General features: G+C 34.0%; 1 protein-coding gene across 1 annotated transcript in view; it reads right to left on the bottom strand.

Moving 5' to 3' along the window:
* Positions 1-223: 223 nt before the first annotated feature.
* Positions 224-18679, bottom strand: part of spz3 (Spaetzle domain-containing protein 3) — an 84331-nt gene continuing 65875 nt past the window's right edge. The window contains exons 3-6 of the mRNA XM_085952990.1: positions 5789-5913; positions 2920-3237; positions 1345-1470; positions 224-725 (exon numbers count right to left, since the gene is read on the bottom strand). Coding sequence (XP_085809116.1) covers positions 569-725; positions 1345-1470; positions 2920-3237; positions 5789-5913 — 726 coding nt within the window. The 3' untranslated portion in view covers positions 224-568. The remainder of the gene's footprint in view (positions 726-1344; positions 1471-2919; positions 3238-5788; positions 5914-18679) is intronic.

The raw sequence follows: 18679 nt of genomic DNA on the forward strand, positions 1-18679 counted from the left end.
TTATTACAAAGTCAATAACAAAACTTTGCAAAAAGTATAAATTTATCGTTATATTAGATTTCCAATGAACTAGCAAAACAAAAATCTTCTTGACCAATTAAATTGCTGGAATACGTTTTTTATGATCGACTGTGATGCTTTTGATGCTAATTAATATTGGAGCAATTGTTTATACAGTAATGACTAATGAATGACATAAGAAATATACTTTTAATGACATTATGAAAATGAATACGAAGGACTTATATTAAATTTGTAGTGTAAAACTTTTGCGTCAATATTATTATGAAATATTATTTTATTGTTTTATGTGTACTTTTTATAATGCCTGAATGAAAATAATATGGAGCAATTAAATGAAAGTATCACTAGAACAATTTTGATTTATAATATTAATTGTTCACTAATACAATATTTGAGAAACAATAAAATAGCTGAATCTAATTAACTGTTAGCACAATTTCTGCGCCAATAAAAATGAAAAGTCATATGAAAAAATGACATAACAGTACGCAAAAGTTATAAAATTAATTTGGCGACATTATGGTATTGGACCTATAGCAAATTGCTAAGGAGTGCAGCGGCAAACGCAGCACGAGGGAAAGAGAAACCAGTCCATGAAGATTCCGGCGCAGTCCTGGTCGGGATCGTACGCCAGCAGTCGGTGCCACTTGTATTTCTGTTCGCAGCCGCACTCCCCTGCGCAACGATGCGTCTGCGTTTTACTGAAAAAATAATGTAAATCAATAATCATCATAGGATACAATAATATATTGTTTCTTTGCCCATTGTATGATGTTGATGTAAGGCTACGTTGTACTATAGTTTTCATAAATTTTCATTACAGTTTAATATTGGTATTTAATGCATCCCTAAGGTTATTTAGATTTCATAATATTACTTTCACAACGTGTGATTTTTATTAAGATTTTTTCCCATTTATAAGTAGGTATCTAGGTACATATTTTTCTATATCTGACAGAAGTTTACTATGGTACTGTCAATTTACTACACAATACAATTCTATGAGCAAAAGATTCAAAATTCTGTGCAGCAGATATTGTGTGAGAAGTATTATGAAAAACCCAGCACGCAAATAATATATAACAAGAAATTAAAAAAATTAAAATTATGATTTTTGTAAAATGCAGTGGTTGTAAGTGTAAACCATTTTCTAACGAAATGTTACAAATCAAATTCACCTGGATTACCTAGCTTATTTTGTTTAAAATATTGTGATTTTTTGGCAAAGTTAAAATGAAAGGTGCCATAAAGTGAGATGGTAGATTGATTGGTTTCATCGTCCTTATTATTGAGAGTGTATTGCTAATGAAGAGAACTCACGAGCAAACTTCCTGATGAATAGCTTGCTCGAAGTGCATCGTGTTGACAACGGCTCGCACTTTCCCAGCAGAGTTGAGTGCCCAGTATGGAGTCACTATCTCCATCTTTGATTCGCAGGCATCAATTCTGAAAACATAAATACACATTTGAATAACAAGGTAAGTACCTACTGTAAATTTTCATATTTAAATCACAGAAAGAAAAATGCAATTATGTATCATAATATTAGTTATACATAATATCAATATAATAGTAGTTATACCTATAGATACATATTCTTTTATTTTAAATTAACAAATTGGTGCTTCTTTTCAGTACGACTCTCATGTGACTCTCGCAGTGACGTCCCTAGACAAAATGCCGCCCCTGGGCTGCGCCAAAATGTCACCCCATTTTTTATACAGTAGGTATTTTGTATCATCCGTGGATGGTGTCGTTTCTCGTCACCATGGACGTCGAAGGGCAATGGAAGTAAACTAGACATCGCGAACTCGACAAAAAAATTACAGTCCTGTTAAACCTTTTATGTCAATTAATACATTTTGATTCCAACCAGTGAGCTCATTTTTTAATGGAAATATATTTTCGTTATTACTAAGTTTAGGTAGCTATTTCTATATATTCCAAATGATTCTCTTCGATTTGCCGCCCTTCGAGTAACTGCCGCCCCCAAGCGACGCTTAATCTGCCTACCCCCACGGGACGTCACTGGACGTGAGTTAGAAATACTGTCATCAGTTTGCGTACTCAAGTCTCGGCATGTACTACCCATACTCAGTACGTGTGGCCCAATAAAGTTGTTCAAGGAAACTTGATGAGATCATCGATGACTCGCTTTGTTGGTAGACTTACAATACTATTGACATTAAATGCGCGTGAGCGAGACAGTATAATACACGTATGTCTAGCCGTGATATACTCAACTGTCATTGCTCTTCCTTTCTCCCCAGTTGTAAAGTTGGTATAGTGAAGGACAGAAATGGTGACATGTTCATTTTATAGTAATAATTTATGGAGTTAGTTTTAGTTTCTGTTGTGTATGAGACTTATATCGAGTTGACGTCAGTCTCAAGTCCCGGAATAGGTACTAGTGCTCGAGTTCTGATAAGTGATAAGTATTTACGCGTTTATCTGGTTTTTTATGGGATCTCCTAAAACTAACTCTTTTGTTTAACGATATCGATTAACGACAGACGGTTTCGCGATAGACATGTACAAAAATATGGGTTTCGTCGATTTACTTTTTGAGATGATGGAAATTAGCACGGAAATGCACTAATGAGCATTGTAAATAGTACCTATGCACCCTCAACATTCTAGTCTGTGGTGATCACTGCATGGAATCCGGAGTGCTTTCAAATTAATTTACCAAACTAAATATTACCTACATAGACACTTCGAAAGGTATGAACAGTTCTACGTAGGTATGTCATCTGTCCCTGGCGCGTGAGTATACACTCACGCTATTACGTAAGTCCTATGCCATGGGCCTCAAAATAAATGAAAACTTCGCGGCGTCTTTAGAATTTTTTCATTGTTTTTTTTTTTAATTTTTCTAATGTTCTGAAATTATACCTTCCGCTGGAGTTCCCCTGGTTGGGGTTCAAAAATGGTGGTGTCGGCTGCGACTGCTTTCCATTGGCCTGTCGCGTCTGGCGGGAGCTCCTGTCGATGTGCTCCTCGAAGCTGATGGGCGAGTCGGGCTTGTCGCTAGCGTGCGAGTGCCCACCGAAGTCGTCCTCGTGCAGGCCGATGGGATCGGGCACTCCGGGGGCCATGCGGCGGGCGCGGCCTCCCGCCACTGGGGGCCCGTACTCGGTGTACACCGTGAAGTCGCCATACATCCTCTTCATCAGCGCCTTGTTCTCGTCGATGAAGTGGTCGATGCGATCGCTGTGGACAGGTTGACACGATTCATTTTAATTTATTACTATATCGTGTAGGGATATTTGAATAAATAGGTAGATATTTATAGTTGTCCCGTGGAAGTAGGTAGATCACAAACAAATAAATACAAACTTTGAAAGGACGAAAGAATGTTTTCATCTAAAGCGGTGACAAAATGTATCTACTCTAACTGTTAATACATGAATATGTAGGTATGAATGTTAGAAATTGAAAGATTTGAATTGCATTTGTCCATTAACTATGAAAATAATACTAAAAGCGAAACAATAAAATATTTTCATAATAACATGTGTATACTGCCATGGAAGACGACCGTACGCAAACAAAGGCGCAGCTAAGATCAAATTTTAGGTAGGTAATGGAAGTTTAACGTAGGGCGTCTATTTACAAGAAATGGAATATAACTACTGCATGTTGGGTATTTATTTATTATGGCAGGGCATATGCATTTTGAGGTAGGTCATTGCCAGTGCCATTCACAATAATAAACCAGATAGGGTAAAAAAAACTAAGCCGGCTAAGATGGCTAGAGGCAAAAAAAAAAATGTCAGCTTTTCCAAAAATAAAAAATGGCTAGAAACTAACATTTCACAAGCCATAGGTAATAATTATTAACATGTTTTGTTTTCGACAAACCAATAAATAAATCAAACAGCTAAAAACCATTGAATGTACAATTTTTTGTCATCACTACAATATTGTACTTATATAACATTTATTTTATTGGTAAGATATGAGAGTTAGGTATAAAAGGCAATCATGTTAATTTTCAAGCAATTCAAGTTTTTCTATGAGAAGCTTGAAGCTATTTTCGATGTCATGAAGACGCTAGATTTAACGCAGTATACCAGATAAAATTTCGCAAGCTAGATGCCTATACAATACAAAAATTCTCAATTAAATTTTTAATTCTTTAATAATAATGGTAAGATTTAATGCGTGTACCTTTCATACCACGTTTCCTCTGAGACTTATTAATGTTACGACGTCTAATAGGAAAAATTGAAAAGGTGAAGTCGAAATAAATAAGTTTATTTAAAAAATCACTTATTTTAAAGCGAACCAGTTGATTTATTTGTATTTAAATATTATGACCTTATAATAAAATTACTTAATTGTAAAAGTAATAGAGAGAAGCGTTGTTCTATGACATCATAATCTATATTTAAATATTGGTTCAGTTTATTTTTTTTTACGAAAAGATTTAAAATAAAATATCGTTATACTGAGTAATTCCAAGTAATACTGCAAACTACTGAGAATTTTTATGAGATCTATGGTTTTTTAAGGCAATCTACATTCAATTTACATATAATATAACAACTATCGGTATGTATAGACTAGGCTCTCATAGACTTTTCGTATACATAATATGCGGAACGCATTCTGACAATTGATATAGGTTCTAAGGGTCACAAAGATATTAATATAATATCGATGTTATCGTTCCGAGTACTTCAATAAAAGTAAGACCGAAGCACGGTCGCAGGACGGTTCGTCCACTTTGGAAAAATTAAAATAGTCGGTAGTACAATGTGTTCAAAATTATCGATTTTTGTTATGTTTGTGTTTGTGTTTTATTTAATGTTTTAAATTTTTTTTTTTTTTTTTTTAAATTTTAAATTAATATTAATAATTTTTATTTAATTGTAATGTTTTGGTTAACCATCTTACTAAAACTAATGTCATATTTATAGATGTGGTATAAAAAACCAAATTGAGTGATTATATACACATACTACTAAATTAGGCAATCGAATTCAAGAATGATCCCAAGAATCGATAATTTTGAACACATTCTACTATCGTATATTTTCATTTTTCCAAAGGGAATGAATGTCCTGCGACCGTGCTGATGTTATAGTAAGAATTATCGCATTTCCAATCGATCCTCGACTTACTTTTCTTGAAGAAATCAGAACAATTTTTGGTTGGTTTTTTTTATTACCTCAATAAAAAAAATGACCACTAATATTCCTGGCAACATCGATATTATATAACTTTGTGACCCCTAGAACCTATATCAATTGTCAGAATGCGTTCCGCATATTATGCATACGAAAAGTCTATGGAAGCCTGGACTAGTAGGTACATATTGGAAGAAAAGTATTTTTATTAAATGATCTTTGTTCATGGGAAATTATTTTTATGTCCATTTGGCAAAACTATTGCAAGAGACAAAGAAAAGTATCGATCATTAATAATCGATACCTACTTCAAAGCGATACCTATATTTTAACATCCCTATGTTCTTATTGCAATATGATGCGTATATCATTGTTAACTATGTACTTGTCTTATTTAAAAAAATATAATATCTAACAGTATTAATAGATCTCTTATGGATAAGGAAAAATAGTGGTTATTTATAATTTGATCTTTGAATAGTCGAAATTATTGTTTATAACACGGTCAGACCCGCGTTGCCATTGATAACCATTGTTTCACCATATTTATAAGAATCTATAAATGCATAACAGAGGTGTGTGAAATTATCAACTACAAATTAGTTTTGATTAAAATGTGCAAAACTTACGTAGGGTACGTATTTCCTCCTGTAGGACAGAAAAGTTGGTGAAAGCGCTTGACGCAAGGAACTCCTCTTATCAGCTGGCCTCGGACTTCCAGTCCCAGCGCCACTGAGAGTGCGCTCCACAGAATCTGGAACAACAGAATACTGATATTAGAAATTTATTGGTTTACATTCTGCTCGTTCTTCCGTTTCCCTTCACCAGTTATCGACCACTCACAAGTTTCATTTGATATCATAAGATCGTGGTACCGTTTAATGAATAGGACTAATATTAAATCCTCCGTGATGCCCTGATTTTTTTTTACCGCGTCGCTATTTCTAGCAAGTTGTCGGCTATTGTTGGCCTGCTTCCTTTAGTTGTATGAGAAAGCCGATTGCTTACCTCTCTTTTAATTTAATACCTCTATGATTATACATGAAACTGTTTGTCAATGGTCATACTTCACTTAAACCTCTGGGGTCCAAATTTTAATTATTTGATCAGAACCTAATGAATATCTATAATTATGTAGTATGGAAATCAATACACAAATACATATTTGATTAAAAAAGTTGGTGTCCACTAAATTTCGGCGCTCCGAGCGGTCGCTTGGCTCGCTCAGACCCATGGGACGGCCCTGTTTGTTATGCTTCGTTTCGGCACGATAACAATTATTGGGTAGGTATACAAGATGACTACTGTCAAATTTATTAATGAAAAACTATTATACATAATCTTGACACTCCTGACGATGGCGTAAAAACTGGTATAGCCATCAGTCATCATCACGTTGTATAGATTGAATTGCAATAGGTACCTACTATACATACTACCCATTAGCCGGTGATTATTTAATACGTAGATTCCACGTGATTACCATAATAGCATACTTATTAGCGCACGATATGATCAAACATGCGAAATATAGCCCGACAGATAGGTACTTAATTATTTTAATTTATAGAAAAAAATACAATAATTTGTACAAATATAAATAAGGAGAATATTGTTCGTTAAATATACTAATTTTCAAAATTTCTCTTAGATGGTTACGTACTAGACGTTTTAAAACACATAACAAGTATTTAAATAATTTGGATAAAATTATTTCGCGTGAAAATTCAGAAGCCGTTGAACTTTTTTGATCCATGCACGCAGTCTTGCAACTTGCACGATAATACGTGTATACATTTCCATTTTATTGATATGCACATCTACTCTATATACAGGACTGCTATCGACCGCTATCGGTGGATATCAAGGGCAGTTTTTCATATTTTTGTATTGGGGTATTATAATAATTGTTACATTAAGTTAGCCGTCTAAACAGTGAAAACTGTCTATCTCGCTCTAAAAGTTAACACAGCCAAGAGAGGTGCTGAACATAACACTTATTGTAACAATTGGACATAGTTATGCAGAAAGTAGCCAGTCCACAGAAAATAAAAAAATGAGATATGATATAGAACAGATGCGAGAAGGTTTTCTCTACGTTCTGCTGAAAATAACCAAGCCGCAAAAAATTATTCTTGAAATAAAATACTATTTACAATTTTACATTTTACATACATTTTTAATATCATGTTGTTGCTAAAGTGCCATTATCTCAGCTCGACATTATTGTGGACTGGCTACATTCTGCATAACTACGTTCAATTGCAACTAGCTCATTGTACAAATTATAATACCTCAATACAAACACATGAAAAACTACCCTGGATAGCTGCCGATAGAGTCTTGTGTATAAAATAAATGCGATGGTCGGGATAATACTTACTACAAGCAGTGTATTTAAGCATCATTTTGTTGTCAATTGTTGTCAATAGGCTAATCTAATTTCTCACCAAACGTAATATGTATATTCTATACCAGGGATGGCCAGTGCGTCGATCGCAAAGGTATTTTTGGTCGATCGCGGACGTAATAATAATATTGTACTATTTCTTGTTCAAACGAGTCAAAACTACTCAATGTTCCAGCTCTTAAAATCCGCTAGTTTTTATCATTCTCTTCTCTTACATATAATTTATCAAGAAATACACTCATGAAGAACACAAGTGATGAGAACTTGGAAGAAATTCTACAGGAAAACATTAATAAAATAAATAATGTAAATTCCTGTCCTTGCAATTTAGTCGGTAGATAACACCGATATTGCATAACTATGCGTTTTTATTCGATTGGTTTTTAAAAACATGTTTGCTTCAGAAGAATTATTATTAACAGTTTTACCAATGGAGGAACGATCCAAAAGAAAAGATATATTTAATGCATTTAAGTCGAATATTAATCGTACTCGATTTCCTATTCATAAACTAGTATCGGTAACGACTGATGGAGTTCCTGCTATGGTTGGGAATCATATTGGGTTTATTACTTTATGTAAAAATGAGCCAACAGTACCCACTTTTATCAGTTATCATTGCATTATACACCAGCAGGCATGGCTCCCACAAGGGAGGGTCTGACAGGACCTAGCCTGAGGGGAGCCCGGCGTAGCGGGTCGACCAGTTAAGTAAGAAAAACACAAGCCAAAAATTTGCTCGAATAGTAAAAAATCGCCTGCGGCACTATTTCCCTCAAGGTATATTTAAATTTTAAAATACATGGCTGTGCGATGCAATTTGATGTGATATGATTGATGTAATTAAATGATAATTCATATTGTATATAATTTATTTTAAGTATGTTTCCTGGCGAAGGGTTGGGTCTAGGACGATTTGGCACCGCGAACTGGCCTCCGCCGATTGGCCTCCGGTAATTGGCCGCCGGTGCAATCGGACGCCGGCCCAATTGGACGCCGACCCAATTCGACGACGCCTTCGGGATTTCGTCCGGCACCCAGTACCTAAGTAGTTTATCAATCAAACTACTGAAACATTTATACTTAGCAGATAACTTACTTAATATTTTGTTTGTAATTTCATACTATCTTAAAATACGCATTTAAGCATAATAATATACATGTTTAAGCTTTATTATTATATTAAGTCGATAAAACGCTGAAATATAATGTAATTTTCATTCTAACATCTAACATTATTTTTAATATTTGTTGTAAATATAAATAAGTAGCCATGTATAGACAATAAATTAATTGATTATGCACATCTTTAAGTTTTAGCGAGGGAAGAATTATATTCTTTTAATAAACATCATAAGGCATAATAATTATTCTCAATCTATATTAAAAATGTGTCAAGCGCGAAATGTATAAGGTACAACAACTGAGAAGATAGAAGCATAATAAACCAACTTGCTTATTTACTCCAACAAATCGTAACGTACGTCTATTCCTTTGCGCATTTAATTCAACTGTGCGGCGTCCAATCCTCCCGGAGGCCAATTGGGTCGGCGTCAAATTGGGTCGGCGTCCAATTGTACCGGCGGCCAATTACCGGAGGCCAATCGGCGGAGGCCAGTTCGCGGTGCCAAATCGTCCCATTCCCCGAAGGGTTGCATCTTGGCCACTACAAAATTTCTAATATTTGATATACGAGTACCTTACAGGTAAATTGTGTAACTATGTCGAAATTACAGTTAATGTGTACCTACTTAATTTTTTTAGAAGTGAAAGACGTAATAATATTACTTAAGTACCTATATTATTGTCGTTAATTCGATGTTTCTATATCGGTATTTTTTATATGTATAAAATATCTGTTTTCAAAATACATATTTGAATTATAAAAAATGGGGTTTCATCGTTCTCGCATGATATAATTACAATTGATATCAGTCGATCGCCATAAATATTTTTTTCAACTAGTCGATCCCAGAAAACGAAAGTGTGGCCACCCCTGTTCTATAAACTACAAAAAATGTAGCGATAGAAAATACGTTTTAACGGGTTGTTTTCGTTGTGTTAGTCCTGGGTTAGAGTGATTTTCAACTAACCAATGACCATAAACGTTAAACATAGTTATATTATTTATGTAAGCACTAATTATTTTGGTTCACGATCGAGCCAATATGCTTTAATTTGAAATTCCTGGAAATAATTTGTATTTATTATGTTATAATGATGCGCGAGAAGTTTTGTGACGTTTTAAGAATTAATACCCCCGTCGCCATCACGAACAAATTGACGTCTTCACAGCTCAACTTTCGCTCTCCGATTGCCAGCGAGTCCAAAATTTCGTCGCACATATAGTTGAAAATTATTTGCCGTTTCACTGAAGTATGCTCTTAAACTATTCGATTTACTTATGAAGTGAATACATTATTGAAAGAAACGTTTCAAGGATAGGATGACAGCTATTAATATTATGTTTCCGCAAAAAGCTGTAAGTATTAATAATGCATTGCCAGTATATAGGTAAATGATATTGCATCGTACACAAGCAACGCAGCCTTGATACGTTTATTGGCAGAGAAAAACGTATGAAATTATAGATGCAAAATGCAAGTAAGTATATCAGATAATGGCAATTATATTTTTTCATATTTCATTCACAAAGTTTTAAACACCTAATCAATTGATGAACTGTAGGCACAAAAACGAACAAACATGATCTATCAATCGAATTCAAGTGTTTTTTTTTAAGTCATTATTAGAATATTGTTATTAAATTATGTGTATTTAAATACTGTCTATGCCTACATTGTGTTATTGTTTTAATTACTATAATAAAGTTCTATAAGAGAGTTCGTTTTTGAATGGGAATGGCTGGAGCAACATTCAACTCGATGCGAACTATCTGGGACTCACGACTGTACACTGTACTCGATCAATACCAAATGCCGCATATTCAACGCTTGCATTCTGACAGTGCTACTTTACAGTAGCGAATAATGACACCTTACGAAGGCTCAAAGCACATGATGTTTGCGAAGGATACTAGGTGTGCGGTGGTGGTATGACTTTATGAGTAACGAGAAGGTAAGAGAACGAACTAAGCAGCCTCTCATCAAGCTGAGGAAGAAGAGGAGACGTTGGACCTGGCTCGACCACGTACTGCGGATGCCAGGAGAGAAGCTTTCCTGCTTTTCAAGCCAGCCGGATTCCGGAAGGCCGCTAAATACTGTCTATATAGTGTATACGGCGGAGCTACGGGATGATGGTATGACCTGGAATGAAGCAAGAACAAGAACAAGAAAAGCACATTTGAGTGCATGGCGACCTTAGTCTTGGGTAACTAGTCCTGAGACATTCCCAGTCATAAAAAAATGATGCTTCACTTAAAACGTAGGGTTCCGTGATTCGCCCGATTAAGAGCGGGTGTGGTGCGGGGCGGCTGTGTTTTCGTAGGGCTTCAATGTCACACTAACGACATGGTTTAATTAAGTATACATATGAATTAACGATGACGTGAATAAAATAAAGAAAAATAGTGATGTACCAAAGTAGACTGATGCTTGCTTAGTCAAGTGTTTGGCAAAGGTTAGTTCAGACATAAAAAAAAGAATTGAAAAGAATTAAAACAAAAAATTGTAGCATTTGAGATGCGGTGTTGGAAGTGTACGCTAGATGCCAACGATTCCATGAACACCAAAGAGTATGAATATACTAAAGAATCGAATCTCTAAAATGCTTAAATATGTCTCCAGAGTGTTCTGTGCAGTTTTTTGTCACTTAGCTAGTAGAGGAAACAATTATTTGGAGACGCTCATCTAGAGTGAAAACATCCGGTTCGATGCGAAATAGGAAGGTCGCCTACTTGATGGTCCGTGAAGTAATGTAAGTGAAGGTCGCAACGGAACTATTAATACCAGGGCTATTCTAACACATCACTACCAAAATCAATAAAAAAGATAAAAAGGTGATAGGTATGACGAGACAGTTAATTATCCCGGGAAGTAAACTGTCAAGCGTCATATTTTTTAACACGCCCATGGTTAACAGCAAGCTGTAAAATGTTGTTGAGTAGGACAGTGAATATATCTTGATTCTAATCGGATGCATTTGGAATCAAGTAAGAGGCAGTGCCGTGTGTTAACAATTATTGTAGATAACCGTCTCGATTATGGAATTGCTCTGAGTAATATCCGTGCTTTTTTGGTGTTATATGTACTCGGAAAAGTGCGGGGGTTCGAGGGTAAAATGCGGAAGTCAATAACACCTGCGAAGCTAATATATACACAAGGTGGCTATCGGCTGCCATCGACGGTAGCTTATCATATTTACGTATTGAGGAGAATTGTTACGATAAGTTAACCGTCTAACTAAACTGTCCAAACGTGCAGCCCCTTTCTTGGCTGTGTTAACTTTTAGAGCGAGATAGACAGTTTTGACGGTTTAGACGGCTAATTTATTGTAACAATTATAATACTTATCTCAATAGATAAACAGGATAGTGTTAATATTTATCACTTTAGCCGTCGATAGCTGCCTTGTGTATAGAATAGACCCACTGTTCGATTTTGATACCCCGCCCCCTCTTGCCGCCTTAAAAAACAAAAATTAATTATAATGGATGAATTTTCGAAATGGACCCCAAAACAATTTTTCTGTATGCGTGCCTGTTCTGATATGGAACAAGGATGAATAAAAAAATGGCTATCCGTAAAACATCGTTTGGTGTCACGATGTTGTCATTCAAACACAATTTCACCCTGAATTTTATCGTCGAATCTACCCACCGCACGTTATACGGCCAGACCACATAAAAAGCGCGATGATAATAAGACGAGAAAATTATTAGCGTCTTATTTTGCAAATTACATCACAAGACATTACAAACACAATGAGTCAGAAGGATTAAAAGTCTTACAATATGTAAGCAAGTGCCTACTTATCTTTTCACAGACGAAATCAAACTTACTAAACAGGTTAGAAATTATGTAGCAATATCAATGTTAAATTCTGCGTAGACCCCAATAGAAGATAAGTCTAAAAACTAAGAACGAGAAGATAACATAATGTGCAATGGCCGGCGGTGGATGACTGGTGGTACGTGGATAAATTAAATGGTGCAAACAGCAAGTTGGTTTTGGAATGGTTGTTAAAAGAGGGTTATGAAAAGGTTAAGAGCTGTTGCTATAGTATTGCCAGCAAATATTTTAAAAGTAACCTATTACTACAATTCAGTAAGAAGACACGAGGGTATATACTTAAGGGGGGACATGCTCGTCGAAGGTCAAAATTGAGTTTTTATTGTATATTCAAACCATGATCCTGGACACTCCTTAAACGTTGTAGATGATCTATTTAAATAATTTTGAAGCCTTATTATCCTTTATAGTTATTTTAAACATTTGATAACTGCATGAAGTATTTTTGTTACATAAAATAGTATTCTTTTAAACCTCTCGCTCTAATGTTTTAGAATATAGTCATATTTCGGTACATAACTGTGCAGTGGTGTTAAGATTTTTTACATTTATTAATTTTTAAACGCATTTATAAAACCATTAGCATAATTTATTACGAGATAATTTTTGTAAAATATTCACGATAAAAAATTATATTGATAATCTCTGTGATCCCAAATTTGACAAGAATTAGGCATTTTATTATTCAAAAAATCGGCAAGATTAACACATATCAAGATGATTCTAAAGATATTTATTATAAGCTATGTCTTTGACCATTCAAGTGTGATAAACATCTTATGAATAATGATTGCTTTATAATAATTATTGACCTAAGAATAAGGTAGTGTTTTTTTGAAATACGCCATTTCTTTTGTCATTCCCTAGTGGTTAAGCTACAACATACGGCCGTAGCCATAAATTGACAAACTCTAATTAAAGTAGGGAGTAAAATGATATTGACGCGCGTATTTGAACATGAACCGTTTAAAAAAAAATAAAAAAAAATTCGGTTAGGTACATGTTCAAACACGCGCGTTAACATAATTTTACTCCCTACTTTAATTATAGTTTGTCATTTTATGGCTACGGCCGTATGTTGTAGTTTAACCACTAGGGAATGACAAAAGAAATGGCGTATTTCAAAAAAACACCACCTTCTTCTTAGGTCAATAATTATTATAAAGCAATCATTATTCATAAGATTTTTATCACACTTGAATGGTGAAAGACATAGCTTATAATAAATATCTTTAGAATCATCTTCAAATGTGTTAATCTTGCCAATTTTTTGAATAATAAAATGCCTAATTCTTGTCAAATTTGGGATCACAGAGATTATCAATATATTTTTTTATCGTGAATATTTTACAAAAATTATCTCGTAATAAATAATACTAATGATTTTATAAATGCGTTTAAAAATTAATAAATGTAAAAAATCTTAACACCGCTGCACAGTTCTGTACCGAAATATGACTATAGTCTAAAACATTAGAGCGAGAGGTTTAAAAGAATACTATTTTATGTAACAAAAATACTTTATGCAGTCATCAAATGTTTAAAATAACTATAAAGAATAATAAGGCTTCAAAATTATATTAATAGATTATCTACAACGTTTAAGGAGTGTCCAGGATCATGGTTTGAAAATACAATAAAAACTCAATTTTGACCTTCGACGAGCATGTCCCCCCTTAAGCAGTGGACGATTGTGGATTAATATTGTACCATAGACCGATATTTTACTGTATTGAAACGTTGCTATCTATTTATATAATTTAAAATCATACGATTGTTTTCTTTCTCATCTTCTTCGTTCTAACTTCTTGTATTCTGATGATGGGTGCATAACCCGAAGAAACTGTCAATGTCATTAATGTTTCAATATTGTAGGATATAACTGGACGTAGGTAGATACTGGGGAAGCTCGATACACATATAGGGTTGTTGCACCAGGAATAAAAAGAAAACATATGGGTGGATTAATAAACTAATGGTTAAATTAGAGCATTATCACAAAAACACACATCTAGTCATAAAATGGTATCCTAAAGAAACTGCAACATCATAGTGTCCGAAGGGCGGATGAAATAAGAAGTTCAACGGAAGTGCATGGTAGTTTGAAGCACAGAACTTATTAGGTTGGGAGTTGATTGAAGCGGCCTTAATTCAGTACCTACTAGATTTGCAGTGACAGATAATTATTTAACGTTTTGTAAATCCAATTTGAATAAAAAAAAAACAAATAAAAATAATGTAGGTCTTGGAAACGTGGTTATCGCAGTACAAGTTTGAAGTTAAATTTCAATTAAACTGTATATCGGTGGTTTGTAAACATAACTACACCAAAAAGTAAGACAATTCTTTGAGAATAACCGGCTTTTTCAGTTAATTTGAGTAAGTAGAGCAAGTGCTTTGATGTGAACGGAATTACGTAAATGACATTATTTTTAAAGCGTTCTACTCAATTTTATGTAAGATTAAATACCTAAAAGTTGCCGATCCACAGGTGGTGGTATGAAATACATACCTACACGTTTGTATCTTATATCCTCTGAACAATACACATCTCTCCGTTTAGGTGCATACACGGGTCACTTTGGATGATACACCCGCGCGACCAGTGCTACGTAGTAAATGCACATAACATAATACATTATCATTATTATAACTAGGTGTCTAGTTTATCAAAACATTACAACCCGATATGCGCACGGGGTTTCTGCGCGGATTTAAAACACACTTACAGATGGGGGCCAAAATTTCAATTTTCCCAAAAATACCTACAGTTTTTTGGTTTAAACATTTTGGAAATACCAGGATGGCGGCCAAAAATCAACGTTCTATAAATAATTATCGTCTGATTTGATTGACTTTCAGTTAAGACATGTACCGTATGCTGTTGAATACCAATTTTAAAGTAAACTTGATATGTTGCAATTGCAAAAGCTCGTGAAATTCCAAAATAGCAGCTGATGGATGCTGTAAATACAATTTCGAAGTTAATCTATATACCTACATTGTAATTGGAAGCAAATACAATACCAAAATGCAGTAGGGACTTCCAATGATTGCATTAAGATTAAATGTATTGTATGCTGTTGAACACCAATTTTAAAGTTGACTTGATATATTGCAATTATTGCAAAAGCTCGTGAAATACCAATATAGCAGCTGATAGATGCTGTAAATACAATTTCAATGTTAATCTATATACCTATATTGTAATTGGAAGCCAATAAAATACCAGAATGCAGTAGGGACCGGACCGACAATGAGTGCATTATTTAATTTTACCTACATACTATTTTACAATGACACAATATCAGAATAATATTTTATACCTACCCAATAATTTCATATTTAGTTGGTAGCGATTGTCCACGACTTCACCTGTGTGAAAAAAACGTAAAGAAAAAGGAGACTACGATGTCATAATTATACACAACGAAAAAAAATACTGATTCGTATTATTATTCCTTTTAATATATCGAAGAATCGAGATGAAAGTTTACTAAAAGACAAACGAAGCAGGACCAATGATGTACTCTAAAATGCTATGCAAGTTTTATCAACATTCGTTAGGTAGCTTTTGAGTTAGCCATAAGCGAACAAACAGATATACACCCTAATTTTATTGTTTCATCTAGTGATCAAGTAGAAATTACAGATAATATAAATAAATAAACCGTCTGGGATGAACAATGAATGAAAATAAAACCTGCTTTATTTGTCGTACACTCTATGTAGATGAATCCTAGGATTTTGTGTTCTTAATGAAGAAACAATATATCTAATAGCACCTGTACACACACGTGCATGGATTTACTGGCAGCAATAGCGCGTATTTTAAACTATCGTGACAATAACTGTTTACACGTAAAAGTGCTGACTGTCTCTCCAATCTCATTCTTCAAGAGTAAGCGAGACGATATGTTGTCATTTTATGGTACTGTTTGACAGGTAGTGAAAATCCATTAACCTCAAAATGAGTACAGTTCGTTTTTTTGCCAGCAGGTTTCGTCACTATCATTCTACTGCGCAGGTGCAGATCGAAAAAATCCCTGCTGTCGCATGAAATCATTTTATTGTTATGGCCGCGATTAGAGTTGGGTTTCGGGAATTTCCCGACGGTAATTCTCGATAAATTTTCGATATTTTCCATCCCGAATCTCGAGAAATGAAATTTATAACATTTCGGGAAATCCCAGATCTCGAGAATCTTTCCTCGGGATTCGGGATTTCTTATATATTATCAAATATTAATTGAAAAAACGATTTTCTATATGAAAAAAGTGGACAGAAAACACAACACGTTCAAAGACTGTTCGGGGCATTAAACACAATTAAGCTAACGTCGACTCAAAATGAGCGCAATTTTTGCGACATCAGGGAATTTTGTGTCTCAAAAACGTACATGATTGTCAGACGCAGCGATTGAGTTTTTTGAAATTCTATTTTAATAAGTAACGTTTTGAATTATTTTCCTACTTCTATTTTGTTTGTCTTCGTACATATTATATAAAAAAATCACATTTTTTTGGAATTTGTCTGTTTTTACACTGATTTTAGGATTTTTACAGTTTTTTTTTTAAATTTCCCGATATCTCGAGAATTCTCCAGAATTCTTTTCTGGAAATCCCGAATCTCGAGAATTCAAAATTTCATCATTTCGGGAAATCTCGAATCTCGAGATGAGATTTTCTCAGGAAATACCCAACTCTAGCTGCGATAATACTGACTGTCAGCAGTAAATCCATGCACGTGCAAACGGGGTATAAGCCTAAGTTGCAATTTTTTTCTAATCGACGATGCTACGAGTACTAATAAGAAGCTATTCCATTATATGTAGGTATATATTATATCAAACATGGTGACAATTCTACTCTCTATTAATATTAATTTTTATCGACAATGGCGAGTATTATGTGTAGTAGGTACCACATTGAGATCATTTACTTGTAAATGCATAAATGTATAATGCAATAAAATTAGACCCTGAGCTCTAGATTCTTCTAATCTATCCTACGTGTTATAGATAATAATTGATTATCAACAATTTAATCGTAGGTATTCAATAACACTGACTTCCTATTACACCTATCTAATATAAAAACTTATACGTTATTTTTGTTATGACATTTGAATTTATTTTGCTAAGCGAATGAAGTAATATGGTTAAGTTGATAAACTCTACAAATATTAAGATCGCTCAGTTGCCATTCCGATTTTCTTACAAACGTCACGGTGGCTATTTTTAATATTCATTCTGGTCACTTACTCGAGTGCAGTTATAAACAGTTCTATAAAAAAATTTCCAACTTACTGATAATGCCGTAATGCGTTGGCTGTTTATCTACTCATCGTAACATAACGGATTGTCTTTATGAACGCTCTACAAATTGGCAAATAAATGTCATTTTCAGTAGTGTGAAGTTCTCTTTTTTTGCTTCAATTTCATATATTTCTCTATCTCTATAGAATGAGGTTTCCAACATCTTTGATTTCAGTATATTTTGTCGTTATTAATAACTAAGAATTATTGTAGAATCTGTATTTTTTTTCAACAACTGGCAATTATTTTTTATAACAATTGAAGGCTTCTTTTAATGACATAATTATAGCCTAATTTAAACCAGTACAATAATTATTTAGTTATAGTAGGAGTATACCGAATTCAATATCGACTGTTTAATCTGCAAACCAGCCAACTGCACTTTTGACCAAAAATGAGATTTTGATGGTATTTTGTTATAAAGCATGTTTTGTATGATCACACAAAATTTAAAACTCCTAAACTAAAATAAATGCGTTTCGTACTTAAAACAAAACAGCTAAGTGCATGTGCCAAATTTCCAATATCATAAATGGAACAACTCCACTCTATAAATATATTTTCTTTGTATATAAAAGGGAAGCTAAAATATTGTATTAATTCGTAATTCAGATTATTTGTAAAAAAAAATAATCTCCAAGTGTATTTTTGGAATTGTTAAATTCCGCTCCATAGATAAATTATTATGTTTTTTTCCTTCCTGAACAATTTGCCCAATTGGAGTTGGCCGGTTTGCAGATTGCAGATTAAGTAGTATGGAACATTGGTAGGTACCCAGCGATGAAATCCATTTGGCGAAACTCTTTTGACTATTAAAATAACC

This window comes from Rhyacophila brunnea, unplaced genomic scaffold (assembly GCF_057557595.1).
Source record: "Rhyacophila brunnea isolate RB1 unplaced genomic scaffold, BYU_Rbru_1.0 scaffold_3, whole genome shotgun sequence".
In the NCBI taxonomy this organism is placed as follows: Eukaryota; Metazoa; Arthropoda; class Insecta; order Trichoptera; family Rhyacophilidae; genus Rhyacophila; species Rhyacophila brunnea.